The sequence below is a fragment of the Condylura cristata genome, unplaced genomic scaffold (assembly GCF_000260355.1).
Source record: "Condylura cristata isolate star-nosed mole 26May11 unplaced genomic scaffold, ConCri1.0 scaffold00003, whole genome shotgun sequence".
NCBI classification, from domain to species: domain Eukaryota; kingdom Metazoa; phylum Chordata; class Mammalia; order Eulipotyphla; family Talpidae; genus Condylura; species Condylura cristata.
In genome coordinates this window covers 9,217,081-9,231,864 of record NW_004567104.1, presented here as the reverse complement: position 1 = coordinate 9,231,864, position 14,784 = coordinate 9,217,081, and the positions used below count along the sequence as shown (strand labels likewise).

Below are 14,784 nucleotides of genomic sequence, written 5' to 3'. Positions count from 1 at the left end.
ATTCAGAAGCACCAGCCAGCCCACCATCACTCTTAAGTCCTCCTATTCTTATAGATTTGGCATCTTAGTGTTAGCTGTCAGGAATCATGCCCTTGCCCTGTGGTGGTTGATTTACTATGGTCTTTCCAAAACTGAGACTTTGGAAATGTTAAAATGGGAAAGTAGAATACTTGGGAACATAAAAGCCTCTTATCACAGGAATAGCTCCTGTGAAGCGTATACTGAAATCTTACTTAAGTCAGGAGTGTGTGTGGTGTATGGCCAATTTGGAAACCCACACTGGAACCTTTTATTCTGAATGTCTCTGAACAAAGACCCCCTGTTGAAGGGGATGGTTTTGCAATACTTCCTAAGGTGCCTGACCGCATCCTGTACCAAATGCTCTTCTTTCCTCCAGAGACGGACTCAGGTCTTCCCAGTCAATGGGGTCCCTGAGGTTACTCAGGGTGAAAGGCAAGTGGAGCTCTTATGGAACAAAACAAAAGTCTGTTTTGTTTGACTCCTCATTCGGGAATGTCACGTTTTTTCTTTGTGATGTAACACACTCTTCTTCCTGAGAGTACTACAGAGAACAGATTTATGGGATCACCTAATCTCCCCCACCCTCTGTTGAAGGTGTGAGTCAAGATGACTTATTCAGTGTCATAAAACATTCATGCACACATTAACTATTTGTTGACACTGTGGTCTGCAGTACTTGTACTGATCCAATGTTCTTTTTTCCAAGCCCTGTTGCTTCCTTACTTGCCCCTTCTCTAGTGGCATGTCATGTGGCCACAGGATATTCGCAAATGCAGACGTAACCTCTGACTTTGTAATGATGGGAAGTAGAGTATACGTATGTAAAGTAGACTCAAGATCCCAAATCTTAACACAATGACATCTAACCTGATTTCCCCAAACCTACTAGAAAATCATGAGAACCAAGCTTAAATTCAACCTGAAATTTTGCTAAGTAGAAAGAAGCAACCAAGTATCTTATCTGACACTTCTTCAGCATGATAAATGTTAATAGGATAGATGGAGTATCTTTGCTCAGCTCTTTTACATGCACGCTTGACCATGCTCCCCACTACATTTTCAATCACTACTCTATGCTAGTATGTTGTAGGCACTAGGAGAGAGAAGGGCACGTAGCAGAAAGAGCATGGAGTCAAACCCACGTGCCCACGTGGGTTGGTCCCCAGTACCACTTTCCCAGCTGTGTGACAATGGACTAATTTACTTATTACCTCTGAACCTCAATTTGCTTATTATAAAACAGGAAAAATGATGGTAAAGCTTTTAGTCACACAGTGGGATTAAATGAGTTGTGTGGAAATCAACCAGGCCAGCAAATGCCTGGTACTCTTGGGCAACACCTAATGTAATGATTTGCATTAATTCTACCCTTTTCCTCTAACATATCATGTGGTCATTGACAAGGCATTGAACATTCTAGAGAGTCTTGAAATATGGGCATTAAAAATAATATTTGTTTCATTTATCTCACAGGGCTCTCATTAGAATAAAGCATGAGGTTCTAATTAGAATAATCAATGATAAAGAACCTTTTTAAAATTTTTATTTAATGTATGCATATAAATACTGGGGTGTACAGGTCTGTCCCTCGTTGTACAATTGATTAAAGCATAGCACTTCATAGCTATTTGCAGCAACTTCAGCATAAGTCTGATTCCTGGCTAGGAACTGACCCACATGGCACAGCAAACTTCTCCTGTCTCACCCAATGCTCCCCTCAGCAGTGTTCTTCCTCAATCTGCCTGTTCTCCCGGCTCTGTCTCTGGTGAATCCTCTCACTGACCCTGCACCTCTGGTCTATACCCCAGTTCTGTATGAATACATAAATAAATCTTAAAAAGACTGGGGTGTATGCCAGAGGTGTGGGGGGGTGGGCAGGGTGAAAGGATTCACCAGAGACAGAGTGAGGAGCAGAATAGGAAGATCTACTGAAATGCACTGCTCAGGGAAGCAGCAGGTGAGACACAAGAGGTCTGCTGCTCCATGTGGGTCAGCTCGCTGGCCAGGGATCAAACTCAGCCTGCAGTCTCTAGTGATAGCTTGATAGTGCTGACATTTTAATGCTTGCACAACCAAGGAAACCATTTTACTTGTGCTGAAGCAGCTGTGGCTTGCTTTGTAGTATTACATTTTAACACATTGCTGTACCCCAGTTCTGTATATAAATAAGTAAATCTTTATAAAAAAAAAAAAAACTTTAGATAGATCTGTAAAAATAAAATATATACAAAAAAAAAAAAAACATAAACACTGGCAATATGTTTCTTTCCATAATGTAAAGATGCTCTTGGAGACTCAACCCCTTTGGCAAGAGAAATAGAAATAAAAGTGAACACTTAGGATTCCCTCAAGGTAAATGCTTTAACATAGTAAAAGAAAATGCAAGATGATTAAAAGGGCATACTACTGAGTTGAAGATAAAATCCACGCAATATATAATTGAAAATGGATTTATGATCAAGATGGATATAAAACCCTTGGATGAAATATCCCTTTTGGTCCCGGCCAGTTGCGTGTGTCACTTTAACCAGTTCTCCAGGGAAAAGGCACAGCAAGAGCAGCGCATATATCCCACAAGACTGTGAAAATAACTTCAACCACATGCTCAGGTGACATAAACAGAGGTGACATCTTCACAAACAAAGAACCAAAACACAAGGTGACAATTTCTCATTTACTGCTGTTTGGATCTTTCCGAATGAGATTTTTGAGGTTTCAAAAGATACAGGGTTGGGAGGCAACATTTGTTTGTATATGTCTTTTTTTATGACTTTGCTTCATTCTAAGAAGCAAATCTAAGGTGGCTTACAAGAATTAATACAGCAACTGAAAATAATGACAAAATTAATTAGAAGAAATTCTAAAGTAGAAGTGAAAGGAAGGTGAGACCAAGATAGGACTGGTTCAGCAATTGCCTACCCAGCCTGGTGTTCAGATGTAGCTTCCCACCCAGGGACAGTACATGGATTCACAGTCCTCGCAACCAAAAAAAGAGGCTAGCTCCAGTGCTTCCAGATCCAGGTTGTCTATCAAAGAGGAGTGAATCCAGTATTCAAGAAAGCTTTGTAAGGTAATTGAAGACATGTAACTTGCCTCGTAGTGGTTGAGTAGTGCTGTGTATAATGTCTGAGGGGATAATCCTGCCATAAATGTAGTGGTTAGTTTTATTCAGCTGTTCTGATCATTAAAATTTATGACCTAACAGTTCATCAAAGTTACTTCTGCAAGAGCCAGAGTACTGATGCACTTCACATCTTTCTGCTAGTCCAACTTAACCTGAAAAAAAAATCTTAAAAAAAAAAAAAAAACAGGAGAAATAGGTCAATGTCATAGCCTCTCTAATGAGCACCTATGGGGATTTTCTCACAACTTTAATAAGAATGAATATTTAGGGGATAAGGAGATATTTTCTTGTAAGAATTTGAAAAGCCAATTTTTTTTCATAGACTATTTGGGACAAATATCTAACATATGAGTGTCCCCCAAGTGTGTGTGGGGGGTCATATCCTTATTAAAATGAACTAACTAGCTCAGATATTTCAAAGTATACCCTCTCACCCTTCACCAATAAGTGACTAAGGCGAGTATCTACAGGAAGTTCAAAAGTGTCCTGAAAAAAATCAGTTTTGGTTTGATGTTGACCCACTTACTTATTTCTGCTTTTGTTTCCCATGGAGTAGAGTCCCCAAAGATATCACTGCAACCAATGGGGTGGAGTGGTTTGCCTATGCTTTCTTCTATGTGTGTTATGATTTCAGTTTTTACATCCAAGTCTTTTATTCATTTTGTGTTAAGTTTTGTATATGGTCTGAGATGAGGATCTGGTTTCATTACTTTGCATGTGTCTGTCCATATGTAGAAAAGTATTTTCCCCCCACACAATTTATTAAAGAAACTTTCCTTTCTCTATTTCATTGGTACCTTTGTCAAATTAGCTTTCCATGCAAGTGTGAATTTATTTTAGGGCCCTCAGTTCTCTTCCATTAGTCGGTATGTTTGTTTATATTCCAATACCATGCTGTTTTTATTACTGTATTTTTCCACTATAATTTAAAGTCTAGGAATATGAAGCCTCTCTGTTGTCAGGTTTGCTTTGGCAATTTGAGGGTCTTCCATGTTTCAGAAATAATTGTTCTACTCTAAAGAATTGCACTGAAATTTTCAAAGAATTTGCATTGAAAGTATACATTGCATTTTAATGATGTTAATTCTCCCAATTCATGAACATGAAATATCTTTCATTTCTTAATGTCTTCTATTTAATTAAATACTGTCTTATATTTTCATTGAATAGGTTTATCACCTCCTTTGTTAAATCATCTCCAAGGTACTTAATTCTTTATGATGCATTGTTTTCTTGCTTTTTGATTTCTTTTGATTGTTTTCTTAATTTCTTCCTCCTCTGGTGCACAATTAGCAGCATAAATGCAACAGATTTTTGAACATTGATTTTGTAGCCTACCATTTAAAAAGTTTCTGTGCAATGAAAGAAACTATCCCCCAAACCCCAAAATTAGATGTTTGCACATCATAGATCATAGAGGATAGGGACCTCATACAACTCAATGAGAAAAATTTTTTGAATGGAGGTAAACTTAAATAAATGTTTCTCTACAGAAGATAAACAGGTGACCAATCAGAGCTTTGTTAAGGAGTCTGCTTGAGGCCAGGGACTTGGCCTGATTTTTTTTACCTATTTCTAAAGTCTCTTGGAATAGCCCCAAGCTTAGGAGGAGGGAAAGCAAACTTTTTTGGATAGGTATTAACATTGTATCACAGCAGCTGGAAGTTGGCACAGTGCCCAGGAAGGTTGGGAAAGTGATTTATTTTTCCAACTTCACCACAGGAACCCAAGCCCTGGCAGATGCCTGCTGGAGTCTGCAGCAGCTGATCAGAGTGAGATCATTATTAATTATTAGTCACTTTTGAGTGTCTTTCTCAGAAACTGCAGAGTACTTGGGAAGCCCAGACCCTTTTGATTTGCAATCGATACTGTGTATACCTTGCTCAGGGACCTGAGTGGCAGGTAATAATAAAACAGTATTGATTCCTGGCAAATGGGTTCAAGATGTATAAATCCATCTCTCTCTCTCTTTCTTACACACACACACACACACACACACACACACACAAACTCAACTAAATCTTCAAAAGCCTTGATTATTTTTATTTTTATTTTTTTACTCAAAAATGAGACCAGTGGTGGGAGTTAAATATTTGAAGTGTTAGCTAAATTAGGGCTATCTCCTGCCAGGAGCCAGATCTGTACACATAATTATTTTATTCTCTGTGCTGGCATCGATTCACTTGGATCGAGTGTCGAAAATATCTGTTTTGGGTCTGTAGTCCAAATTATTCAGTCAGGTCCTTGATGATGTTTTCTACTTGCATCTTCCTGTGTTTCTTTCTGTAAAACAGACCCCCACTTGTCTGGAACTTGTTTCATCCCTCAGTTTCAACGTACCCCCGGCTCCCTTTCCTAAATCTGCTTTTCTTCCTTTGCCTCACACCATCTGTCATCTTCCTTGGCCAGGAACCTCACTCACCCTCACAAATTCCTCAGACACCAAAGCTGCTTATTTAATTTTGACCTAATTCTAATTTCTGCTTCTATGTTGGCATCTACACCAGTGCATTAGAATGATTGGAAACCTGGATAGTTTTTAGTCTTTCTTCTCTTTGGCTGTGTCTCCTTCCTCAGTGGCATTTATGAACAGAGACTCCCCAAACTGCCTTGGAAGATCTTGTTTATATTCTATCATATCATGCATAGTTTCATTGAATGGCCTCCTCGAACATTTTCAATTTCTGTCTTTCCACCCATGGCTGTTAGCAGACCTCTTGAAAATGCAAGTCTGTTCTTGCCATTCATCTGCAGAAAATCCTCCAGTGATTCCCCATCATCTAATCTAAGATGCAGAAACAGCAATCTCAGATGTACACATAAATGTTGATCTGAAAATGATAGTTGTTACAGGTCAAAACATGTCATTCCAAACCTTGACATTTATTGGAAGACAGTAGGTCCTGGAGATGGCAGGAGGGAGACACATCAGGAAGACATTCTCATTCATGGGCTTCTTTGGAGGTGTGAATATTTGTGGGTGGGTGCATCAGAGTGGAGCCAGTGAGTTTTTGTTCTAGAAAGCATTTCTCCTGCTTGTACAGGGCTAGCCTGTCAGTGTAGACACCAGTACTCTAGTTTGAGTACTTGTTTTCTCAGTCAGACAATAAGCTGTGACTGAGAAAGTTACATGAATGCACCTTTGATCTATACCCTCCAAACCTCATATTTAGTAAAGAAGAAATCCTGTTGCTGGAGCAGACCCCATAACAAGGGCCGTAGCACTTCTCAAAGGGCCACTGCTGGTGTGTGGCACAGGAAACACTGTGATACATGACTGTCCTGCACATTGAGGATGTTTGGCACCTCCGGCCCATCCTACTGAATTCGTCATATCTCTCAGGCATTAGGAATCCCAAAAAAACTCCCGCATGTCCCTATACATTCCAAATGATCCAGAAACAGAAATATCAGTTCCTGTAACTACTCTTAAGATATTCTCCCCTTGCTGAAAGTATAACGAGGAGTTGGAATGATTGTGATGGTGTCAATCACTCCTGGTTTCTCTTCATTTTCTATAATGACTGAGCTCAGACTGTGGAGCCACCTTGTCTAGCTTTGAAAGCAAGCTTCCCCACCTGGCCCTGACCCTGAACATGAGTGTGACCTTGAACAATCTCATCTCTCTGTGCCTCCATTCTCTCATATAAAGTGGAGATGATGGTAATGTCTACATCAGAAGATTTTTGTGAATATTAACAAAATTACTACAAGATTACTATGCATGGAGGTGTGAGTTACATTGGCCCTTGATCAACCCATTTGAACTGGCAAATTCAAACCCATTTATCTGTGCATGGTTCCTGTCCCTGGATTCTACATTCACCATCAACCTACCTGGATACCAGAAGTCAGCTAATTGCAGTCTCCGAGGAAGACCCCATGTATATGAAAAGCTGACTATAAGTTATGCATGTGTATTCATTTGTATAGAGGATTGGCTCCCCAAAACCCTTTTCCTCAAGAGTTGACATTATATGCTATAATGATGATGGTTCCTAAGTTAAAGGGTCTTACTTGAATAATAAATTGAAATTGACTCCAAAAAGGGAATATTGTGAAAAACTACAGAAACCAACATGGGGTATCTGTGAAAAAGGTAGTGGACTGGGTAGGAGTCAGCTAGTTCTTTCTCTTCTACCATCAGCCATGATTTGCTGTATGGCCTTGAATATATTTCATTTCTCTTGAGATTTTTTTTGTTTGTCTATGAGGGTTTTACTCTATATGGTGCCCCCAAATTTGAATGACATGAGCATTGTGAATGTGCTTTAAAACACAGTTTGATGATATGCAATACAATAAGTAACCTTACCATACATTGGTTTTTCCTGATTGATTTGAAAACCACCAGAAGCTAGTTGAGAGGGCGGGTTTAATATGAACTTCTTGGGAGACTATAAACTTGGAAAGGGTGTTTACAGAGTAAATAGTAGGGTGTTCCATATAACACTGAATTGCTCTCTGCCTCCACGCCCCCCGCCCCCCACACACACACACCACCACCACCACCACCACCACCGTGGGATAGGAGAGAAAGACCATAAGGCATGTAGACCCCATCCTTAAGAGTTCAGCTCACAGTGCTGCAGCTTACCCTGCCGGCTTCCCCACACCCCTACACCCCTCAATGGCATTGCCCCCAGGAACCTCTGCTTCTTCTCCACAGCAACAAAGGAGAGAGAAGGAGCTGCGGAAGCAGCAGGAACGGGAGCAGCGCCGGCACTATGAGGAGCAGATGCGCCGTGAAGAAGAGAGGAGGCGCGCGGAGCATGAGCAGGTGCGGCTGGGACTGGGAGCCGTCCACTGAGCCCCGCGCTGTCTCTGGGGTGTGGGTCACCTTCTCCTAGGACTGCTCAGTTTAAGTTGGTGTTTATTCTTTCTCAAGAAACTATTTTCACCTATTCAAGAAGTCAAATGCACAACCTTGGGAATACCCCTTTACTCAATCCTGCTTCCTACCCAAGTCAGAATCTCCACCTTGATCTCCTGATGCGCCCACCCCGCCCCCATGTCTACCTCATAGGTATCAATGAGAGAATCCTACTCTCTCATTGCTTCAGAGGCGCTTTCTACTCATACAGCCTTTGGTGGCTGTGACTTTGAGTCACTGACGCGGGCCCTCTCTCTCCTTGTTAGAATCACATTCCCCACAGTTCAATGAATCTCTGCAGGTTGGTTCCATGACACAGAAAGCTCATGATAGCATGCAGCAATTATTTCAACCCTGCTGCTTGCATAGGGAACTTCCAACTTTATAGCATTGGTAATTCCAGGTAGCCCATAAAGAGGCCACCTGGAACGAAAAGCATTAGAATGTAGCTGGGTTTATTAAAACCAAATAGTCATGGTGAAGCCCTGAGCATGTTGGTCTGTCACAGAGAGCAGGCTTGTGCTTTTGACTGCATTGAAATGCTTTGGCTTTGGTGCAGCATACTTTTCCTATTTGGTGAGGAGGTGTCTGGGTATTTTTTCCCCCTCCTTCCTTCTATGCTTCACAGCTTGTCACCTTTGAAATTACCGGTTCTTTTTCTCTTTCTTTCTTTCTTTGTGTTCCTCTGAATTCTCTGCTGCCTACTTCTCCAGGAGTACATCAGGCGACAGTTAGAGGAGGAGCAGAGACAGTTAGAGATCTTGCAGCAACAGCTACTGCATGAACAAGCTCTACTTCTGGTAATGGGAAAGCCAAGAGCCAGCTTACCTGCTCGGTGTTCATTGTGTGTGTCTGGGTGTGTGTGTGTGTGCGTGTTGTCCCCAAGCGTCTCCCTCACATATCAGTCCAGAAGAAAGGATTGTCTGAGCCTCGAGCCCTTAAAGGAAAAATGTCCTAGAATCTGAATACATCTCTTAACCCAGTGTGCCCGACACTTCCTACATTTAATATGCCCATTATGCATTCTTTATTAACTTCATCTGTTTGTGAAACTTTAACATGAATCCAGCCTTATTATAGTTCAGATTTTTTTTTTTGAGACCCACTGTGTTTATTGCAGAGTAATTTCTAAGGCCATTTGCAACATGCTGGAATACAATTGTGGCAAAATGCAACTCTTCCATAAGAACCCACTCAGCTCTGCAGTCATATTTCATTTGCAGACTATTAGTTTCCCCTTTTTGTTGGGACCTTTTTTTTTTTTTTGTTCCCCCGGTTTCCCTTTGAGTTTTTTTTTTTTATTATTGCACAGCTCGCTAAAGGGCTTCTTGTGTAGACTTTTTTAACTGTTTATTCAGCGACACTCTGATCTATTTTAGCCCATATGCAAGCTCGCTAATGGTTTTGTTGGCCCAAGTTTTGTTGAACAATAGATGAAAGAGACAGCATGTTAAGCGACTTAGTTTGTACTTCACTCTACGAGTTTGATTGAAGGATCCACTACTAACTCAAGACATGGTCCCTCCATACAGGAATTGTCTACCAACCATGCAGATGTCTTCATTATTGCCACTTTCTTGGTTGCAACTCCTCAGGGAAAAGTCACCTTGCAGTGGGTGGTATTTGGGGGGAAATGCCATTGAAGCCACTATGTTTGTATTAAATGCCACATTATAGGCTTGAGAGAGCATCTACACAGAACAAGCCTGTGACTTGTCCCTGTGGCACATCCTGTCAACCCACAGTGGTTCAATAAGATGAAGTCCTCTGTTACCATCACCTCTGCCTCTGTTGCATGCCTCACTGATACAGAATGATTTCCCTATGGTAATTTGGCCCTTTTTTGCTCCCCTTTCCTGGTATTGGACAGGAATATAAGCGCAAACAATTGGAAGAACAAAGACAAGCAGAAAGACTGCAAAGACAGTTAAAGCAAGAGAGAGACTACTTGGTTTCTCTTCAACATCAGCGACAGGAGCAGAGACCTGTGGAAAAGAAGCCACTGTACCATTACAAAGAAGGGATGAGCCCCAGTGAGAAACCAGCCTGGGCCAAGGAGGTAAGTGAGTAAGTGTATCCAGGCTGTTGTCTGTGGGTTCCTGCAGCAAAAGTGGAGAGAGCTATTGCCTAGGTTGGGAAACCACTCATTGTGTGTTGTACATGCTTTGCTTTTGGAAGAACTGTGAATTTCTTGCTATAGAGAAATGCCAAATTACCTTACTCTGTGAATTTTGTGTGTATCCAAATAGACAGAATGGATTTTTGTAAACCTCAACAGGAAGCAGAAAACTCCTTTTCCCGATAGTGGTATAATTGAATTTGTGGAATGAAAAGTTATTGACTTTTCCTTGAAGGAATATGATCAAGAGCCTAAGAAATTCTAGGAAACATGATCTCCAACCACACCTGACCCATTTTTGCTCATTAGCATTGTCAGTGACATTTCTGGATCTTTTGTGGTAAAAGCTGATGCCCAGTTGACCTCAGACTTGTGATCATGGTGTTCACTTACAGGGTCAGATATCACTTGTATTTCTTTTGCAAATACTTCCAAAGCAATGGACTTTCATTTACTCAGCAACTAAACTAAGCTGTCACTGTGTCACTAAACTAGGGAGTCATTGTGTGAGCTCATGAGGGACCATCCTGCTTTCAGTTGTCCTTGGGATCACCATTATTGTCTTGTGAGCATAACTAATCATTTAAAGGATTTTTGTATGTTGTGTTTTATTCTAGTATCATATATTTATATTTATATTTATATTATTTATATTTCTAGTATCTATATCATATATTTATTGCTAGATCTTACTTAAGTTATTTAGACTACACTATTACCAGAACAAGATCTCTTACATAAGATCCTACTTTTATAAAAATAACAATCTTTTTTTCTATTCTGTTGTACAATTGTATCGAAAATGCTTGAAATGATGTTGTACTAATGTTAATGATATTGATGGGAGGTAAAAACTGCAGTTTTCACTTTCTATTTTTTGTACTTATTAATATTGCTTAAATCTTTGATAATGGTCATGTACTATGTTTACAAAAATCATAACTTTTTAAAAATCATAAAACTAAATCTGCAAAAAACATTTGATTTGATGGAAAGAATGTCCTTCGATCACTTTTCTAAGAGACAGTATATATGATTTATGTTTATTTACCTATGTCTGTAACACCTGCTTCTTTCTCTCAAATCAGTAATTTAATTTTGTGATTCCCCCTCCCAGGTACAGCAGTGACCCCTTAATAACCCACCTGTTCTTCCAGCTAAGCAGAATCACTATGCTGTGCAACAGCAGCTGACATGTTTCCTGGTTGGCAGAGATGTGCCACCTTCCTCCACTGCTAAACCATTTTCTAGCCATGCCAAGTTCAAACCCTCAGCTGAGCCAGACTCACAGTTCCTGATTGTGGCAGGTGTTCAAAAAGCTAAAAAACTAGCTTCTACTAAGTTAATGCCAGTAACGCCTGCAGAAATAAATGATTCCAGATCAAGACTCTCGTTTGAACATCACTCGTGGAAGACAGAAGGAACAGCTTGTTCCACTAGGTGTGAGCTTGAGAAACAACTGCAGCCCCAGAAAGCCTCAAGGGTCACAGCGAGGTCTCCAAAGCAATCTCACTCCCAAGGATGTAGCCCAGCTCGAGCGTTAGGGTCCAAGGTCATTTGTGTGTCTTCTCCAAACATCTCCAAAGTGACAAGTCCCCATTTGTCCATTACAAGCAGGGGTGTAGAGACTCATGTGATCTTCAGAGTAGAGGGGATATGAATTCATGTGTCAGTAGGAGTACCTCGAATCCTCTAAGTGCTGCGTCACTCAGTGACCTCACCTTGATGCCTGGCCACCTGGCCTTCAGTGTTCCCAGCCCCAAGCATAAGGTTAGAAGAGGAACACCTACAGATCCCATTGGAGAAGATTGTGATTCCTTGCAAAACACTCCAGAACGCCTCCTTTCTTCTCTGGAGCACCCTCGTGCTATAATGACCCAGCAAAAAGGAGAAAATGTGGAGCAGTGCCCACTTCCTTTCTTCAGCGTCTATGCTGCACATTGTCATTTGAATTTATCCACTTTGACTTCACTGTTTTCTAGTTACTGTATATCCTCATCACTAAATTCCTTGGCCTATCCTCTCTGCTTAGAACTAGTTGACCGCTCCAGAGCTTTCAGAAGTCCTGGCATCCCTGGGGGAGAATCTTTGCAGCTGTCATTAAGACAGCTTTCTGGACCCCCTAGTTCTCCTGTGCTTCCTGGCCAGGCTCCTAGCAGTAAAAGAAACAGAGCAGCTGAGCAGGCCACCATCATGGCCATGTCACCAAGCATTCCCGATGTGAGACTCCCAGCCCATCTTAAGTCTGGGCCACCTCTGGTGGGTGACATCTCCCAAGGTCTCTGACTTCCTAGCAGCTGGTGCTCTTTCTTTGGGTTTTATACACTTCTAGATGTTTCTGGTAACATTCCTTTGGGATTTCCTATTCAGTCCTTTCCTCCTGGGTGTGGTTAACATAATCCAACTTATAACTAACCATCCACCTATTCATGAAATAGTTCCCAAATCAGAGTGGGTGTTCATATTTTAGGGAAAAAAAAAAGAAAAAACATGAAACAGTTAGATGATAACATGAGTGATTGTGCTAAATTTGGTATTGGAGCAACTGATGTACACATAAGTATGTATCGTTGTCTATCTTAGTTCGATTCATCCCTTTTTATCACTCACTTAAAATGGGCAGAAAAATGAATGTGAGAACCGTATCTCCTGATCTTTTAATGCTGCTCATTAGCAATGTACAGACTTTTCTAGAGCATTATTTACCGATTTCTTTTCTTCCAATAAGTAGGGAAATAGTTGGGACTCAAAGTAACTAAACAGTAGCACACACTTGAAGACTTCAGATTTGGACAGAATTTCAGATGTGGACAGTTATCTTAATTATCAGCTGATAAGAGGAAACTGGGTTAAATTATCCTTGGGAGGTAGAATAAATGGTACCATTTTCTTTTATAAGTGTGTCCTCTGGCAGGATACACACCTGACAGTACCCGAACCACGGGAAGTAGGTAGCTGTGTCCACGCTATATTATCCTGTGATTGGGGGGGGAGGCGCGGGAACTGGGATTTTTTGGCCCCGTGTGCCATAGAAGATACCATTAAGATGTCATAGATGCCAGTCCTCTTTTACTGAGAGTAAAAGTTTCCTCTTTTACCATCAGTAAAAACTACTGATGGGTAGTTTCTTCTATAACCTGCTCACTGTTTGTTTTCTGAATCACCTCTATACCTTTCTTCTTAGCAAGTTGGTTTTCCTTCTTTGATTGCTTCCCCTCTTAACTTCCTTATTCCAAATAGACTTTTTCTTTTTTCATTAACAAAGAAACATTGTAATCATGCTTCATCCTCTGTTTTCCTTGCTTCAAGTTGTGAGATATGAGTCATCACATTTCTCATTGTCCTTCTCAAGTTGTTGAAGGAATAAGAACAAATGAAAATGCTCATTCACTGGCAAATCTTTTTTAACTCTTTTTTTACTCTTTTTTCTCTTTTTACTGAGTATTCTATGTGTACTCATTGCCACACTGATGCACATTTTAAGATTCCAGGCAAAAAGGAACATTGATGTGTATTATGAAATTCTCTGTCATTTCTGCATTGGGATCGAAGTCACATTCATTCTATGGAAATGTCAGTGTATTCCTTTAAACATCAGTAACATTTGAAAGTCTTTTTCTCTCTGTCACTTTTTGAGTGATGGAGCTACTTTTTCTTTGGATTGCTTTTATTCTTAATGGGACAGATTCCTTTTCTGTACAATGACATGTGATTGTCAGGGCCTGGCAGTAATAGTGTGTGCCCTCCCCTGCCCCTCACATTTTTTTTATTTGCAGCAACACACCGCAGTAACAGAATGCTCTGTCTACATGACTTTTGCATAAGATTATATTTTAATTTTTTTAACACCCTCATGTTGTTTCTTTGATACATGCCAGTCATCTAACCATGGTTATTTTTGGCAAATAATAAGCCAAGATGTGTCTTTATATCCCATCAGCTCCTTGGACTTTGAAATCTCTGCTTTAAAGATCTCCTCTACTTGGTTTGCTCTGCTCTACAATGACATGGGTTTTTTTCTTTTTATATGAGTTTCTTTATATGTGTTTCTGAAATTACCATATAAGTGGTTTATAGCTTTGTTCCCATCTTTCCTTAGTCTTAGGCTTCAGCTTAGGAGAGACCTTGGTGGCATTAGTTTGAGTTCCAGCTTTTCCACATCCTGCCTGTGTGGCCCCAGGACAAGTCTTGGAGGTCCCCAAGGCCTGGCTTCCCCATCCACACGTCAGGCAGTGGTAGCCATGCATGTGAATATAACATGCAAGCAGAAGGCACTGTGCAACCATGATCTGTGGTTCTCAGCACATTCCCAAGGCCCAGCATTCCCAAAGCAATGGCTGCCCTCGGGGAATAAGTCTTGTACCTCTGATGTTTCTGGTGTGCAGTCCACAGGAGCTATTCCCATCACTCTCACCTTCCCCACCCCCTCTCCCCAGGGAAGTGGCACATCTTCAGTTCCCATCTCAGTTTGCAGGTTTACCTCATTGTATTTAAGTCATGTGTTCCATCTACATAGTGTTCTAAACTTTTCTGTCATCACTGGTTAGAGGAAATCTTAGAAAAGTAGTCCAGGCCTTCTCTCCAGTGAGAACTTCTTGTATGTATTCTATACAAATGGAAGTGCACCCTCACCAGGGGTGCATCAGG

At 40.8% G+C, this 14,784-nt stretch overlaps 1 protein-coding gene across 6 annotated transcripts in view; it reads left to right on the top strand.

The window, feature by feature from the left end:
• TNIK (TRAF2 and NCK interacting kinase) overlaps positions 1-14,784 on the top strand; it is a 403,269-nt gene that overhangs the window by 323,700 nt on the left and 64,785 nt on the right. For all 6 annotated transcript variants that reach the window (XM_012732327.1, XM_012732316.1, XM_004674961.2 and 3 more), the window contains exons 13-15: positions 7,815-7,925; positions 8,732-8,818; positions 9,889-10,077. In XM_012732327.1, the coding sequence (XP_012587781.1) occupies positions 7,815-7,925; positions 8,732-8,818; positions 9,889-10,077 (387 nt within the window). The remainder of the gene's footprint in view (positions 1-7,814; positions 7,926-8,731; positions 8,819-9,888; positions 10,078-14,784) is intronic.